The sequence below is a fragment of the Mytilus trossulus genome, chromosome 5, assembly GCF_036588685.1.
Source record: "Mytilus trossulus isolate FHL-02 chromosome 5, PNRI_Mtr1.1.1.hap1, whole genome shotgun sequence".
NCBI classification, from domain to species: Eukaryota; Metazoa; Mollusca; class Bivalvia; order Mytilida; family Mytilidae; genus Mytilus; species Mytilus trossulus.
In genome coordinates this window covers 55,924,465-55,943,716 of record NC_086377.1, presented here as the reverse complement: position 1 = coordinate 55,943,716, position 19,252 = coordinate 55,924,465, and the positions used below count along the sequence as shown (strand labels likewise).

Here is a 19,252-nt window from a genome sequence, read left to right as displayed (position 1 = left end):
CTCTACTGGTTCTAAAAATCACTTCTTTTTACAGGTATTCCAGGGAAGCTGTTGTTATTCGTCTCAGTGTACTCTACTGGTTCTAAAAATCACTCCTTTTTACAGGTATTCCAGGGAAGCTGCTGTTATCACTCCTTTTTACAGGTATTCCAGGGAAGCTGTTGTTATTCGTCTCAGTGTACTCTGCTGGTTCTAAAAATCACTTCTTTTTACAGGTATTCCAGGGAAGCTGTTGTTATCCTTCTCAGTGTACTCTACTGGTTCTAAAAATCACTCCTTTTTACAGGTATTCCAGGGAAACTTGTTATTTGTCGCAGTGTACTCTACTGGTTCTAAAAATCACTCCTTTTTACAGGTATTCCAGGGAAGCTGTTGTTATCCTTCTCAATGTACTCTACTGGTTCTAAAAATCACTCCTTTTTACAGGTATTCCAGGGATACCTGTTATTCGTCGCAGTGTACCCTACTGGTTCTAAAAATCACTCCTTTTTACAGGTATTCCAGAGAAACTTGTTATCCTTCTCAGTGTACTCTACTGGTTCTAAAAATCACTTCTTTTTACAGGTATTCCAGGGAAACTTGTTATCCTTCTCAGTGTACTCTACTGGTTCTAAAAATCACTTCTTTTTACAAGTATTCCAGGGGAGCTGTTGTTATCCTTCTCAGTGTACTCTACTGGTTCTAAAAATCACTTCTTTTTACAGGTATTCCAGGGAAACTGTTGTTATCATTCTCAGTGTACTCTACTGGTTCTAAAAATCACTTCTTTTTACAGGTATTCCAGGGAAGCTGTTGTTATCCTTCTCAGTGTACTCTACTGGTTCTAAAAATCACTTCTTTTTACAGGTATTCCAGGGAAGATGTTGTTATCATTCTCAGTGTACTCTACTGGTTCTAAAAATCACTTCTTTTTACAGGTATTCCAGGGAAGATGTTATTATCATTCTCAGTGTACTCTACTGGTTCTAAAAATCACTTCTTTTTACAGGTATTCCAGGGAAGCTGTTGTTATTCGTTTCAGTGTACTCTACTGGTTATAAAAATCACTTCTTTTTACAGGTATTCCGGGGAAGATGTTGTTATCATTCTCAGTGTACTCTACTGGTTCTAAAAATCACTTCTTTTTACAGGTATTCCAGGGAAGCTGTTGTTATCCTTCTCAATGTATACAAATGGTTCTAAAAACCACTATTTTTTACAGGTATTCCAGGGAAGCTGTTGTTATTCTTCTCAGTGTATACAAACGGTTTTAAAAATCACTATTTTTACAGGTATTCCAGGGAAGCTGTTGTTATCCTTCTCAATGTATACAAATGGTTCTAGAAACCACTATTTTTTACAGGTATTCCAGGGAAGCTGTTGTTATCCTTCTCAATGTATACAAATGGTTCTAAAAAACACTATTTTTTACAGGTATTCCAGGGAAGCTGTTGTTATCCTTCTCAATGTATACAAATGGTTTTAAAAATCACTATTTTTACAGGTATTCCAGGGAAGCTGTTGTTATCCTTCTCAATGTATACTAATGGTTTTAAAAATCACTATTTTTACAGGTATTCCAGGGAAGCTGTTGTTATCCTTCTCAATGTATACTAATGGTTTTAAAAATCACTATTTTTACAGGTATTCCAGGGAAGCTGCTGTTATCATTCTCAATGTATACAAATGGTTCAAAAATTCTAGATACAAAGCAAGGAAAAGGAGTCATTACATGTATAAATGGAATCCGATTCCTGTCAATGACGTGGGTCATCATTGGTCACGCATTCAGTGCTCCTAATAATATTGCAGGTAAATAGAATGCAATCAGTGCTCCTAATAATATTGCAGGTAAATAGAATGCAATCAGTGCTCCTAATAATATTGCAGGTAAATAGAATGCAATCAGTGCTCCTAATAATATTGCAGGTAAATAGACTGCAATCAGTGCTCCTAATAATATTGCAGGTAAATAGACTGCAATCAGTGCTCCTAATAATATTGCAGGTAAATAGAATGCAATCAGTGCTCCTAATAATATTGCAGGTAAATAGACTGCAATCAGTGCACCTAATAATATTGCAGGTAAATAGAATACATTCAGTGCACCTAATAATATTGCAGGTAAATAGAATGCAATCAGTGCACCTAATAATATTGCAGGTAAATAGAATACATTCAGTGCACCTAATAATATTGCAGGTAAATAGAATACATTCAGTGCACCTAATAATATTGCAGGTAAATAGAATACATTCAGTGCTCCTAATAATATTGCAGGTAATTAGAATACATTCAGTGCACCTAATAATATTGCAGGTAAATAGAATGCATTCAGTGCACCTAATAATATTGCAGGTAAATAGAATGCAATCAGTGCACCTAATAATATTGCAGGTAAATAGAATACATTCAGTGCACCTAATAATATTGCAGGTAAATAGAATACATTCAGTGCACCTAATAATATTGCAGGTAAATATAATACATTCAGTGCACCTAATAATATTGCAGGTAAATAGAATGCAATCAGTGCACCTAATAATATTGCAGGTAAATAGAATGCAATCAGTGCACCTAATAATATTGCAGGTAAATAGAATACATTCAGTGCACCTAATAATATTGCAGGTAAATAGAATACATTCAGTGCACCTAATAATATTGCAGGTAAATAGAATACATTCAGTGCACCTAATAATATTGCAGGTAAATAGAATGCAATCAGTGCACCTAATAATATTGCAGGTAAATAGAATACATTCAGTGCACCTAATAATATTGCAGGTAAATAGAATACATTCAGTGCACCTAATAATATTGCAGGTAAATAGAATACATTCAGTGCTCCTAATAATATTGCAGGTAATTAGAATACAGTCAGTGCACCTAATAATATTGCAGGTAAATAGAATACATTCAGTGCACCTAATAATATTGCAGGTAAATAGAATGCAATCAGTGCACCTAATAATATTGCAGGTAAATAGAATACATTCAGTGCACCTAATAATATTGCAGGTAAATAGAATACATTCAGTGCACCTAATAATATTGCTGGTAAATAGAATACATTCAGTGCACCTAATAATATTGCAGGTAAATAGAATACATTCAGTGCACCTAATAATATTGCAGGTAAATAGAATACATTCAGTGCACCTAATAATATTGCAGGTAAATAGAATACATTCAGTGCACCTAATAATATTGCAGGTAAATAGAATACATTCAGTGCACCTAATAATATTGCAGGTAAATAGAATGCAATCAGTGCACCTAATAATATTGCAGGTAAATAGAATATATTCAGTGCACCTAATAATATTGCAGGTAAATAGACCATTAGAAAAAATTATGCCTCCGAGGAAAATTCCAAATGGAAGTATCTAATCAAATGGCAAAATCAAAATGCTCAAATGAACTCATCATTTATATCAGGACTAAAATTTGTTTGTACGCCAGACGCGCGTTTCGTCTACAAAAGACTCATCAGTGACGCTCGAAACCAAAGAAGTTAAAAAGGCCAAATAAAGTATGAAGTTGAAGAGCTTTGATCACCAAAATTCCTAAAAGTGTTGCAAAATACAGCTAAGGAATCTATGCCTCAATATCAAAAATATCAAACGAATGGATAACAACTGTCCTAATAATTATGTTGAAAGACAATCACCAGATCGGTGTTAGTTTTACCTAGTGCGACAGAAATTCATGGTCGAATAGTATCTTTATACTAGTATCAAATTTCATTTTACCAATATTCAGTTATATATGAACGCATCAGAATGGGTACTGTTTATGTCCTTATACCAGATATACGATGTCATTTTATACCTTCAAATACGATGACAAAATAGTTAAACATATCGTAATGCTTTGAATTTCAGATAATATTGCAGAATTTATGCCACGCATGCTCAAACGATGGACATTTATGGCCGTTTGTAATGCATATGTATCCGTCGATTCATTTTTCACCTTAAGGTAAATATACAGAACTTATAAAACAAGAAGTAAAAGTTAAAACCACAAAAATACTCCGAGGAAAACTCAAAACGGAAAGTCCAAAATCAAAAGTCCAAACACATCAAACGAATGGATAACAGCTGTCGTATTCCTGACTTGGAACAGACATTGTCTTGTGTAGAAAATGGTGGTTTGAACCTGGTTTTATAGCTAGCTAAACCTCTCATTTGTATGACAGTCGTATCAAATTTCATTACATTGTCAACGATGCATGAACAAAACGAACATACCCAAAGAGTGAAAATGTCAGAAGTAGGGGTACAGCAGTCAATATTGTGTTATAATCTTAATCACTTCAAAAACAACAAATGTAACGAAGAAGCACAAAAAGGCATACATCACATTTAACATACTCATTTTGCGTATCTTTTACGACTTTATTTATCTATGTAAAGTCTACCCGTAAAGGATGGAAGGTTTTCAGTACTGGTGTAAAAAAGTTGAAAGTGTCGCACCTTGTACATTTTTAACATTCTTTTACAATAATATCACCTGCTCACTGTGCTAGGGATGTATAGCCAGCCAATGTCATTAAAACTTCCATCACCACTGCACGCATTTTGAATTAAATCATGTTCTGTATAATAAAAGAGGGATGAAAGATACCAGAGGGACAGTCAATAAATCGAAAATAAACTGACAACGCCATGGATACAAATGAAAAAAGACAAACAGACAAAAAATAGTACTCATGCCACAGCATAGAAAACTAAAGAATAAGCAAAACGAACCCCTCCAAAACTAGGGGTGATCTCTAGTGCTCCGCTAGGGTAAGTGTGCATACCCGGTATTAAATTTTGTCATTATTTAAGGACACATGTTTTCTTAGTGAAAATAAAGTTTTTTTTTCTACATGTCAAATTTTCCAGGGGTTGTGCCATTACAGCGGAGACAATCGTGTCATGGCTATATCTGTTTGGCCTATTTTACTCTCTATCAGAGTTGGATGGAGCTCATATTGCATTTCCCATACGTTTTCAAAGACAATTCCTTGGAGACAAAAGTTAAACTTTATACTACGTAGTAGTATCTATTGCTCTCAGGTTTAAAATAAGTGAACACGAAATAAAGTTTTTGACATAAATATATCTGAAAAATCGCTGCATTATGATTTTTCTTCATATTGTAGTGGACTTTTACTGACATATTTGGTGATGAAAGAACTTGATAAAAACAAAGGACGTCTTAAGTGGTTCATGTTTTATTTTCATCGATTTTGGAGGTAAGATATATACCAGTGTTAATGTTAAGCAATGTTAAGCAAATAGTGTCAAATCTTCTCTGCATACCAACATCCTTACATCCTTAGAGTGTATACCTTTTTAAAAGTCTTGCTGTTTTATGACTTTTTTGTCGTAACATACAAAAGTTTTCCGCTTAAAGAAGGAAGTTTGATCCAAACATTTAAAATAGAGAATAGTTATCAAGGTACCAGGATTTTAATTTGGTACGCCGGACGCGCGTTTCGTCTACATAAGACTCATCAGTGACGCTCAAATCAAAAATATAAACCCAAACAAGTAAAAGAGCACTGAGGATCCAAAATTCCAAAAAGTTATGCAAAATACGGCTAAGGTAATCTATACCTGGGATAAGAAAATCCTTAGTTTTTAAAAGTTCAAAGTTTTGTATACAGGAAATTTATAAAAATGACCACATTATTGATATTCATGTCAACACCGAAGTGTTGCCTACTGGGCTGGTGATACCCTCGGGGACGAAACTTCCACCAGCAGTGGCATCGACCCAGTGGTGTTAATAGTTATCAAGGTACCAGGATTTTAATTTAGTACGCCAGACGCTCGTTTCGTCTACATAAGACTCATCAGTGACGCTCAAATCAAACATATTTATAAACCCAAACAAGTACAAAGTTGAAGAGCATTGAGGATCCAAAATTCCCAAAAGTTGTGCCAAATACGGTAAGGTAATCTATGCCTGGGATAAGAAAATGCTTAATTTTTTCAAAAAGTTCAAAGTTTTGTAAACAGGAAATTTATAAAAATGACCACATTTTTGATATTCATGTCAACACCGAAGTGTTGACTACTGACCACATTATTAATATTCATGTCTTAGAAATCTCTCATGGATGTTATATGGTAGATTTATAAACCCTTTTTATATTTTCGAGTTGAACGAAGCAATGGTCGATTTATCATACTTTTCATTCAAAGTTTTGCGTTTTGTCTTCATTGTGATATATTTCACTAGTCTTTATTATCAATTTCTCAACACACTTTACAGGTTAACACCTCCTTATATGTTAGTTATCATGGTGTCTGTATCCCTGTTCCACTATACTGGAACTGGACCAAACTGGCCAACAGGTGGAATAGATAAAGGCTGCGAGAAGGGATGGTGGTACAATCTTCTGTATATCAATAACTTTGTAGAGGACAATAAGAAAAAGGTATGCATTATAACTTGAGACATGTGTTCTCGTGTCTTAGTGATTCAACAAAGTAAACATTTTGGCTATGCATGTATCACTAATCAAACTTAATGCAAATATAGTAGTGTCGCTACTTTAAGTGGCAAATCTAGGAGAAAAGTAAAAATCACAAAAATACTTGACTTCGAAAAAAATCCATGGAAATTACGATAATAAGGAAAAAACCTCAAACGATACCAATAAGTTTATAAATCAAAATGCCAAAAGCGCGTCTCGTCTACAAAAAAGAGTAAAATGACCAAACTATTGAACTCCGAGGAATTTCAAAACGAAAGGTCCATAAACAAATTGCAAAATAAAATAATAAAACACACCAAACGAATGGACAACAATTGTCATATTCCTGACTTGGTACAAGAATTTCCTTATGTAGAAAATTTTGGATTGAACCTGGTTTTATAGCGCTCAACCTCTCACTTGTATGACAGTCGCATACCATTCAATTATGTTGCAACGATGCAACAAAGAATCAATTTCATGCATTCAAATAAAAAAGTAGAGATTTTTTAACGTATCCGAACAACTAAGATACGTAAACGAAACAGACAAAGGCGGGGTGGAATTAAGTAGATTAAACCAATAGATAAAGTAATTGTATCGATTCAGGGATAACAACAAAAGTAGAATAACAACAAATACTGAACAACTCCGAGGAGTTCATACAAAGCACAGTTAATTTTCTGTATTAAACCTATACAGTAATTTTGTAAGCTTCTTGATCCGTTTTGCTACAAAGACTGGATATAATCTTTTTAAATAAATATGGTTTTCATTGCAGTGTTTTGGAGTTGCATGGTACTTAGCGAACGACATGCAGTTTTATATCCTTAGTCCACTCATACTTCTACCGTTATACCAGTAAGTGTATACATTATTAATATTGAATAGTATAAATCACGCCGATAGTTTGAAATGCAAAGTTCGTGATAAATTCATCATTTGTTCATGATAACAATATATCACACCAATAAACATTACAATTGACTGCACTTATGTGTTATTTAATCATATATGAAGGCAACAACAGTACAACGCTGTTCAATATTGTTAATTCAAAAAAGAAAATTGGGTATCAAACTAAATCCGAGTGAACAAGTCATCTATAAGAGGTAAACAACGGAATAACAGAAACACTGAAGTAAACAAAAAACAAAACGTCAACATACATAGAAATGCACTCTAGATAACAACTGCCATATTCCTGATTTGGACAGGACATTTTTTCTAATTCCTGCATATTTTATTTTGTCATGGTCAATTTCAGCTTCCATTTACTTGGTGTGGGTATTTTGATGGTGTTCCTGGTCGGCACTACTATAACAACAGGAGTTATATCAACTCATTATGATATTCCCGCCAATAATTTTGACGCGTAAGTTTTGGCTTTCTTTTATTTGATTAAGAATGATATGTTTATTTTCTGAGTTTTTTTTTAGTTTTAATTCATTTAAATATTTGAAATGTATAAAAGTGTATAGTTTATAATAACCAATTTAGAGTTAAGAGTACCAAATTGTCATTGAAAAGCGTGAACAGTGGAATATTTGTTAAATTTATAAAAAAAAACTTTATATATACCCCGAAAGGCTGTTGGATACGTGTTGATCTTTATTAAGAGCTTGATATTGTCCACAATTGGATCGAGAATTATTAAAAATGAATACTATTTGTGGAATTGTAGTGAAGTATCGATTTTCGATACCGTAAGCGACTCAGATGTACGGTAAAACAAAAAATGATGTAATCTCTTTTAAAAATTTATTCAGAGGAAATAGCAAAGACTGGTTCGCAAAAATCTACATTAAACCATACTGCAGAATGGGTCCTTACTTAGTGGGGATGTATGCTGGGTATCTACTATATAAAACCAACTGTAGACTTCAAATAAATAGGGTATGTTGATTCATGGTATATTATATATAAGAAAGGGCAAGTCCTCCACCATGTAATATCTAACTATTCATGTTTAGTGGAGACGCTACACATTGGAAGAAACTGTACGTTAAACCCTACTGTAGAATAGGACCTTATCTGGTTGGCATGTATGCTGGTTACATACTATATAGAACCAATTGTAAAGTTCACATCAATAGGGTAAGTTTTCGTTGGCTAATGAAGATAATTATCTGCCATTCTAACATGTCTGATGCAATTCGTATGAAAAGATAATTTCCTTTAAACGTTGACAAATATTTTTAGGGTTAGATTCCACGTTCTACAAGTCTGAAACTAAGGAAAGCCATCCTTTTCAATTCTGTTTATTTTTGTTGGTACTGGATACAATCTATTTAAACCAGTTGCAATATCATAAGAGTAAGTTTTCATTGGCTAATAAATATGATGATCTGCTTTTGGCCTATTTGGTTTGTAAATGGTAACGCTTTGATGGAAAAGATGCACATAAGTAGTTCTATATAATTTTTTTCAACAACTTTTCATCAACTTTAAAAACATTTCTTTATCTTAGCTATGGACTTAATATTCAGGGTCTGATATGGCCTTAATCGAACTTACTTCTTCAATATAAGAGAACCAGTAAACTACTGGAAAATATAGTAGAAAGTAAAATCACAAAAATACATAACTCCGAGAAAAATTCGAAACGGAAAAGTCCCTAATCAAATGGCAAAACCGAAAGCGATAAAGTAGATAACTTTTGTAAACATACATCACAGACATACAACACTGCTGACTAAAAAAATGCATTAAACATACAAATTAAGTCAACAAAAATAAGAACGAAACAGATCTCAGAAAGCATTCAATTCATAACTCAAATTACGAAATGCATACGCGTCTGGCGTACTAATTTATAATCATGGTACCTTTGAATACTTTTTAAAGCCTATATTCGCTGCTACGCATTTGTACAGGTAACAATTTTGTTAATAATATTTCTTTTATACAACTTTAATTAGTATCTGAACTTGGCGATCTGGTCAGCAGCTATTGGCACTGGAATGGCCATTGTTTACGGGTTATACGATGACATCAATAGTGAGACACCGCTTCCAACATCGGTAGCAGCCTTTTACAACGCTGTTCACAGAACAGCATGGGGCCTCTGTATTTCGTGGGTTATCTTCGCCTGTGCAACTGGAAATGGAGGTACTGTAAAGCATGGCAAACCTTTTTTCTTTAAGTGAAATAATATAAATTGACATTTGAAAATGACAATTTAACCATTTATATGATTATTTACATGTTCCCTGGCATTACTTTAAGTGACATACAGTAAAATTGCCTTTGAAAATTACAATTTAACAATTTATATGACTATTTATATCTCCCTCTGTATTACTTGTCCCTGTCTTGTAACGGATTACCTTACTCGTATAAAAATAGTAAGCTCGAAATGTAGTTTGGTTGCCAATGAGATCAAATGACATACAATTTATCTACTTTACCGTACGACCTGCAACAATGACGAAAAAACATACCGTATAGTCGGCTATAAAAGGCCACGACATCAAAATTGAATTTAATAGGGGGAAAATAAGGACCTAATTTAAAAAAAAAAAGCAATTCACTAAAAAAAAAACCAGTATGACAGACTTCCACCAGCAATCACAGAACTGCATGCTCTGACTTTGGACAGACGCATACAGATCATAAATAGACTTAAGCCTCCCCAATAATTTTCCAGATCTCATCTGAATGGGGTTTAATATTGGAATGAAACATATATATTTGATATAGCTTTTGTGTTTCATCTGCTACTATAAAAAGAAGTAGGAAAAAAGTCGAAATATGCAGAAGATAATATGTAATACGTGTATCGTTCATCGTGCAATACAAACAACAGGTTGCATGTCAGGATTGCATTAATAATAGCTGTTAAATATACAGGCAATGTAGCCCTGTGGTTAATGTCTTAAACCAAAAAGAATCAAACTTAGATAGAAGCGGTCAATATGAATTTTTTTTATCAGCCCTTGGAAACATATTCGGGCAATGTGCAAAAGAATAACATATTTTTAGGCAAAAGGGTTTTATATGGCGTCATAATTGATTCTTCTGGTCACATTTTGCTCATACATATCATTCCTGTACTAATGTGGTATATGTTGTATAGGATTTATCAACACAATATTGTCATGGAAAGCTTTTATCCCCTTGAGTCGACTGACATATATGGCGTATTTAGTCCACATGATGATACTAAACCATTGGAAGTACTCGCAGACGAAAACCATACACTTGTCTGATAGTGAATACGTAAGTATGACTCAACGCAATAGTAGTTTACCGCTGTAAAAATTGATTTAACTAAAACATATCCGGGTCACAAACCAAACTGAGGGAAACAAAAAGGAACAACAAAATCACTGAACCTTTCTACAAAAAGAAACGCCAGCATACATAGAAACAGACTATGTGATAACAAATGCCAAATTCCTGACCTGGTAACATTTTAAGACAAAATAGTCGGTTGAACCTGGTTTTATGGATAGCTAAACCTCTCTCTGGCTTATATGGCAATGTTAAAAGATATCGTTAAAATAACATAAAAAAACACAAAAAAATACAGCACAAACAAACGCTAGAACAAACAGCACAGAGAAACGCACAAATAAATAATCTTGAACGAAGAGAAGTATACAATATCCTGGTCATAAGAGAACAAAAAGTTAAACAAATAATATAAGATTATGTGTTTATTATTTTTATATTTTTCTTCATCTTTGCTGTTCAATGCAAAGACATAGTGTAAAAAATGCTTTTATCATATTGCTTTCATATGGTATAATGCTTATTTTGATATTGCTCTTTATATCACTGTTGTACTGGTGTTTATGTTTAGCAAGTTATTTTCTAGTATACAACGAACACATAAAACAATCCGTTTTGTTTTACAGATTTATGAGATTGTTGGACATATTGTGTTGTCATTTATGGCCGCTTTTGTGACGTCATTAGCGTTTGAATCACCTATGTTAGGACTTGAAAGTGTTATATTTAGGAGGAAACAGAACAAAAGATAACAATGTGTCAGATAGGAACAAAACAAAAGATAACAATGTGTTAGATAGGAACAAACTCAGTGTTTTAAACAACTATTAATATAATTATGAAAATTGTATGTTTTTGTCAATAATTTTTTAAATAAACATTTTAATGCCTTCCTTTATAGATTTAGGATAACTTTGTGCCATGATAGAAATTATATAACACACAACTTCTATCCTGAAATTACAATGGTATCACCGAAGTAAAAAAAATCACAAAAATACTGAAATTCAAGGAAAATTCAAAACGGTTACAATAGAAATGAAATGAAAGTTAAAAACTTTGATACTTTTTTATTAACATAAGCACGTTGGACATCCGTCTTTCGAAATCGTTACTCCTTTATTGCATGGCGCTATACATCTGACAGGAGCACATGTGATTTTGATAGTAGTTGGCGCTAGCGTCGACGTTTGTGAAACTGATGATGCTAGGAATGACAGAAAAAGAAAAAAATATTTTCATAAAGACATATATATACATAAATATTGAATTTAAATATTTGACAAATAATAAATTATATTATTTTTATAAAGTTAGTTTTTAAATCAGCTCTGATAAGTCAAACTCGATGAATGTCTTTTATATTTGTAATGTATATTAGTAAAAAAAAAGTTAGTATGTACGTCAAACAATGATATCAAAGAAAGCTCTAAATAATGGAACATTTGTTAACCTTCCGGAAGTTCACTAGTTAATATTTATTCATTTAGTTTAAGATCGTAGACAAAGGGGAGGCGAATTATACCAAAAAAACTCTATGTCGAAAATAACAGAAAACGTTATGACAAAACATTGAAAAAGTTCAAAAGACAAACACAGTAAACAAGAAACGCAACAAAGAAAAGAAAAGCCAGACCAAATATAACATGTATAACAATAGATCATATCATTTACTGTTGAAAATGGTTCGACTAGAATTCACACATGGTCATTATGCCGGTTTTAAACGGGAAAAGAGAGTATTTTTAACAGATAGTTTACCATAGACAAGTGTTTTAAAGGATTTCTTTGGCGCATAGACAGTGATAGAATTACAAAACAATGTAGTTTTAGAAAACAAACGTTTCAGTAGTGATTGGATTTGGATACTTATTTGAACATCCAGCATTACTAGACAACCAGTTTGCCATCATGGTAGGATTAGAAAGTCCAGAAACGCGAATGTCAAACCCCAGTTACCATGGTTACTTTTGAATCGAAATCTCAAATGTTTCAATGCTGGATGAATTTACATTAAAAAAAAATAATCATTTTTATCAAAGACAGAATATGTACATTTACTTACGTGGATGAGTAGACTTTAAAATTTGATCTAGTTTTATTCCTCCTCCAATTTGTATAGGTCCCGTATTTGGTCCATTTTGAATAGGTCCCGTATTTGGTCCATTTTGTATAGGTCCTGTATTTGGTCCATTTTGTATAGGTCCTGTATTTGGTCCATTTTGTATAGGTCCTGTATTTGGTCCATTTAAACCATTAGGGAGACCTCCACCAGGATTGCCTGGATTGAAATTAGGAGTATTGGGTCCATTTAGACTACCAGAGCCCGGTCCCGTGTTAACCGAATTACTATTGGGTCCATTTAGACTACCAGAGCCCGGTCCCGTGTTAACCGAATTACTCTGGGCTGGCATTTGGCTCATTTGATTAGCACTATTTCCCTGACCAGCCATTGGACCCATCTGACTCAGCTGAACTGGATTTCCCAAATTTGTTGCATGAAAAGGTGAATTTTGTCCAGTAGAAAATCTGCCACCAGTACAATCACACACCGTACATCCTCCTCTGTTCACCATACAAGGTTGTGGACATAACATTGGTACCTGGCTACATCCAGTATTCCGCTTACCTACAATAATGTACTATAGACTAATTACCGAGTTTGTACTAACATTGGCAACACGACGAATGCTACATGTGAAGCAGGATCTGCTTACCTTCCGGAGCAACTGCGATCATTTCCATTTGTGGTCGGGTTCGTGTTGCTTAGTCTGTAGTTATCTATGCTGTGTTTTGTGAACTATTGTTTTTCTGTTGGTCTTTATTTATGCCATGGCGTTGTCATATATTTTCGACTTGTGATTTTGAGTTTCCCTCTGGTATATTTTGTTTATAAAAGTTTGAATTTTTCGAAAAAAAACTAAGGATTTTCTTATCCCATGTATAGATTACCTTAGCCGTATTTGGCACAACTTTTTTGGAATTTTGGATCCCCAATGCTCTTCAACTTTGTACTTGTTTGGCTTTATAAATATTTTGATATGAGCTTCACTGATGAGTCTTATGAAGACGAAACGCGCATCTGGCGTACTTAATTAGAATCCTGGTACCTTTGATAACTATTGAATCTTTAACCTACATTTCACGTTGATGTGATTTTTATAAAAAAAAAAGTCACAAAAACATTTGCTCTACGGCGAAAACTACTTAAACTTCTGATTCCACCTTAACATCGAACCGATTCATTTAAGAAGCATGCATAACTTTATTTGATGTGAAAAACATGTATAGTAGCAATTAGTGATATAACAATATCAGAACGATTCAGCTCAAATGGTTTTATTCATTTAATCGACTCAATTTATATACAATACTGTTTAGGTGTCAGCTGAAGCACGCCTCCAAGGGCGAAATTGTCTCGCTGCATTGAAGACCCCTTGTGGACGTTATGCAGTTTTCTGCTCTTTGGCCGAATTGTTGTCTCTTTGACACATTCTCCGTTTCCAATTATAAAAATAGTGTATTGATATGTCTCATACCTATAACAGGTGGCGGGAGATCGTTCCTTGAAGACATACATTCCGAGTGGCATCCTTCCAAGTCAATTCTGCAGTAATGTCCGTTATCACATTCTGTGTCATGTAAACATTGTTTATGACAGTGTTTCTCACCTAGAAACAAAAAACTATATATTATTCTTAGCAGTAAATACGGGTGACAATCGTGATTATTAGCCATCCGATATCACGGTTACAAAGACTTTATCAAACCCTTAATCTGTATGACGTCAGTTTATCGATAGCAGTCATGGTTACAAAATATTTATTAAACCCCTAATATGTTATACGTTATGTCACATGCAAAATACAGACATGTAAGAGAGATTGGTTGTACTAGAGGTAGATGTATATAATAAAGTGTATACTAGTAATTATGATATGGCTTTTTCATAAACAACCCTCAACCAATATAAGAGCATTTGGGATTATATTAGTGTCTCGGGTTGATACAGTTGTGATATTGAAAAAGTTATATGATATTCTCTATGTATAAAATCTACGGAAATAATGAAAAGTTACACATTAAATTACGGAAAATAAGAAATACAGCGTCATGTTCAACGAAAAAATATGAAATACTTATGATAAAATAGATATGATAATAATGATGAATAAAGTATCCTTAAAAGTATGCCATAATCATTTTAACATGAGTATGCCTAACCCTTTCACATCCTTAATGTGAGTCTTCCTCACCATGATGTTCAATGGTTGTCGTTTGTCACATTGTGGCTGTCTAATGTTGGATAGTGTATTCATTGGAAAGTGTACCTTTTCTAAAGTGTCCTTATCGTTTTAAAAGATTTGCTTGACAATGGCATGATTATGACCACAATAATGTTTGTCTCTCGTATTTTATAAATTGCACTCTGAAGTGACGTGTATATAATAATTTTATTGAGACAAGTGTCACCATTATTGCACTGACGATTTATTAGTAATACGCATCCTTGAATTTTAAATATCTCATTTTGTCAGTGAAAGGTTAAGACAGCTAGCTATAAACCAAGGTTTAACCCACCGTTTTCTTTATCAGAAAGGCCTATACCAGGTCAGATATATAGCATTTGTTTTACATTCGTTTGATGTGATTATCGTGTTAAATTTTTTCTTGGAGTTCGACAATTTTGTTAGTTTACTTTTTTCTTTATACAAGAAGTGCAATTTATTCGATATCCCTAAAACCCTAATATTGTCCAGGAACACTACATGACTTTGTATGAATCCGTGATACTTCAAATAATCTTTCTGGTATATGATTAATATAAAGGCAACAGTAGTATACCGCTGTTCAAAACTCATAAATCCATGGACAAAAAACAAAATCGGGGCAACAAACCAAAACCGAGGGAAACGCATTAAATATAAGAGGAGAACAATGACACAACACTAAAATGTAACACACACACAGAAACGGACCAAGCATCAGACAAGATCCCACGAGAATAACAAATATAAAATCAAAACCAAATACATGAATTTGGGATAAACAAGTACCTTGACACGTCTTGTCGCAATGTGAATTTACACTAAAAAAATCAGAGAAAACAAACGACGCAACGTTAAAATGTAACACACACAGAAACGAACTATAATATAAAAATGGCCATATTCCTGACTTGGTACGTATACAGGACATTTTTAAAGGAAAAAATTATGGGTTGAACGTGGTTTTGTGACATGCCAAACCTCCCTCTTTTATAGCCATGTGAAATATAACATCAAAATGACAACACAACACCACAGGACTACAATATGAATAAATTGGAGAATAATATGTCATTCATTACAAATAATAAACCATTTGCTGTAAGTAAATCATTGCAATAATTATTTACTCTTTATTTCATAATCATAAATGTATGTCATGTTGAAGCAATACTTACCAGAAACAAATACTAATCCTACAACAACAAGGAAATGGATACACCCCATGATGTTAAAGACTCAATGTTTATACATGAAAACGTGTAAGATAATATAAACCGTGAGATGTCATACGAATTATGTCAAGAGATAAGGTTAACCCAATATAGATCATTAACACCATGATCCAGATAAAAAGACTGTAGGATATGGTCCTTCTTCTCATAAACACCGTCAAGGATTGGAAAAAACTGCAACAAAATATCGCCTAATATAAAAAAGAAGATGTGGTATGATTGCCAATGAGACAACTATCCACAAAAAAAAAAATGACACAAACATTAACAACTATAGGTCACCGTACGGCCTTCAACAATGAGCAAAGCCCATACCGCATAGTCAGCTATAAAAGGCCCCGATAAGACAATGTAAAACAATTCAAACGAGAAAAACTAACGGCCTTATTTATGTAAAAAAATGAACGAAAAACAAAATGTAACACATAAACAAACGACAACCACTGAATTACAGGCTCCTGACTTGGGACAGGCACATACATAAATTATGTGACGGGGTAGATATATGAAGATGTGTTATGAGTGCCAATGAGACAACTCTTTATCCAAATAACAAATTTTAACAGTAAACCATCATAGGTCAAGGCACGGTCTTTAACACGGAGCCTTGGATCACACCGAACAGTTAGCTATAAAGGGTCCCAAAAATTACTAGTGTAAAACTATTCAAACGGGAAAAGTCTATTGTGATATTCAAGTTTCAAGTGACCAAAACTTGAAACTAAATCAACAGCACAATTTGTTTATAACCTGTTTTAAATACATTGTAATGCATAAGTTGTCAGAATAATCATCAGATTGAATTTTGCCGGTATTTGGGAGCAGAAGAAAACATCTTTAAAGGACTTTTGATTTTGTTGTGTTCCTTTAAAACAACATCCACTAAAACTACGACAACATTATTAAAATGATCATTATAATATTATATTATCTAAGTCATAGTGATTAAGATTATAACACAATGTTGACTGCTACACACCTATTGATGACATTTTTAACTATTATTTCTGTTTGTTTTGTTCACACATCGTTGTCAATATAATGGAATTGTACGTGACTATCATACAAATGGAGGTTTAGCTAGCCATACAACCAGGTTGATTCACCATTTCTACATAAGTAAATGCCTGTACCAAGTCAGGAATACGACATTTGTTATCCATTCGTTTGATGTGTTTGAGCTTTTGATTTTGCCATTTGATTAGGGACTTTCCATTTCAATTTTCCGCGGAGTTCAGTATTTTTGTGAGATTACTTTTTATGCCTTTTGTCAGTCATTATACGGATTCAGCATAGTTATAAATGGTAATCCGGATCAGAATGTAATTTTAGGACCATTATGTTAAAACTGTTTGATATAAACAGATGAGATAAAATGACAATAACACTTAACAACATTTGGTTAGTTCGAAAATAAAAATATAATACTTTATAAATTTGCTGCATACGAACACAAATACAAACATATTTAATATAGATACTATAGATAGTGGAGAATTACAAAAATAAACATAAAAAAACATAGTTATAAATGGTAATGTAACCTTTGATGGACATGAACCTCATTTTCACAATTCTAAAGACTGCTTTATAAAGTCACCAACTTCTGTCAAAAGCTCAGATTCAGGATTTTAAAGCTGTTTTAGCTTTAAAAGTGGTTGATAATTTGTATAATCATGGTTTATATTATAAATGTTTCAAAAATAAGCAATCTCTTAAAATTGAGCTCAGTTTAATAAACCAGGAATATTATATATACTGTTCCCTGAATAAACTCATCATAGATACCATGGTTACAATAAAGCTAAGACTGATATCATACATATAGATTTTACCACTGGATCGAATTTGATACAATATTTCTCCTCTCTGGTCAATTTTTATTTTTTATTTTATTTAAACAAGAGCGTGTGAATATCGTTTTATACGAGATTTGGTTGTAAAATCTGTTTTGCTACACTGATTAGTTATCAGTTTATGAATAAATTTTCCGTCCCAAAAACGTTTAACAAAGATGAACTTCTAAAAATCTTTTAAACGGTAAATATTGACATTGATTTTTTTTAATATACGAGAAACAAGAGAATAAACTTTTTTTTCATGTTACCAAGGACATATATAAGTGTATAGTTGAATGAATCAATATTTTTGTACAGTCGGCATGGTTAATATCGAATATTCAAACCCATATTAAGATAATATAATCTTGATTTATTTCAGGCTCGAAAGGTCAATATATAATATATATATGAATACATGACCAAATATGTTCTGTCTTAACAAGTAACATTGGTTAAATGGTTCAATTATCTTCATTAATAATAAAAAATAAAAGTTATAAACAAATGCTTGGATAAAAAGGGGTGACAATGTGTTTTTTTTTTTTGTTTTTTTTTTTTAATTAACTGGTAATTTTCTCTATTTTTATGAATATAGTATAATCAGATGATTTTTAGCTCACCTGGCCCGAAGGGCCAAGTGAGCTTTTCTCATCACTTGGCGTCCGTCGTCCGTCGTCGTCCGTCGTCGTTAACTTTTACAAAAATCTTCTCCTCTGAAACTACTGGGCCAAATCAAACCAAACTTAGCCACAATCATCATTGGGGTATCTAGTTTAAAAAATGTGTGGCGTGACCTGGTCAACCAACCAAGATGGCCGCCACGGCTAAAAATAGAACATAGGGGTAAAATGCAGTTTTTGGCTTCTAACTCAAAAACCAAAGCATTTAGAGCAAATCTGACATGGGGTAAAAATGTTTATCAGGTCAAGATCTATCTGCCCTGAAATTTTCAGATGAATCGGTCAATCGGTTGTTGGGTTGCTGCCCCTGAATTGGTAATTTTGAAGAAATTTTGCTGTTTTTGGTTATTATCTTGAATATTATTATAGTTAGAGATAACCTGTAAACAGCAATAATGTTCAGCAAAGTAAGATCTACAAATAAGTCAAATGACCAAAATGGTCAGTTGACCCGTTTAGGAGTTATTGCCCTTTATAGTCAATTTTTAACCATTTTTCGTTAATTAAAGTAATCTTTTACAAAAATCTTCTCCTC

At 33.2% G+C, this 19,252-nt stretch overlaps 1 protein-coding gene across 1 annotated transcript; it reads left to right on the top strand.

Moving 5' to 3' along the window:
* Positions 1–1,633: 1,633 nt before the first annotated feature.
* On the top strand, positions 1,634–11,489 carry LOC134718939 (nose resistant to fluoxetine protein 6-like). The gene is made up of 10 exons (XM_063581798.1): positions 1,634–1,791; positions 3,867–3,963; positions 5,135–5,227; positions 6,253–6,418; positions 7,239–7,318; positions 7,725–7,832; positions 8,431–8,554; positions 9,379–9,568; positions 10,536–10,678; positions 11,320–11,489. Exons 1-10 carry the CDS (start codon positions 1,656–1,658, stop codon positions 11,443–11,445), a joined length of 1,263 nt encoding a protein of 420 aa, XP_063437868.1. The 5' UTR covers positions 1,634–1,655; the 3' UTR covers positions 11,446–11,489.
* Positions 11,490–19,252: the final 7,763 nt, after the last annotated feature.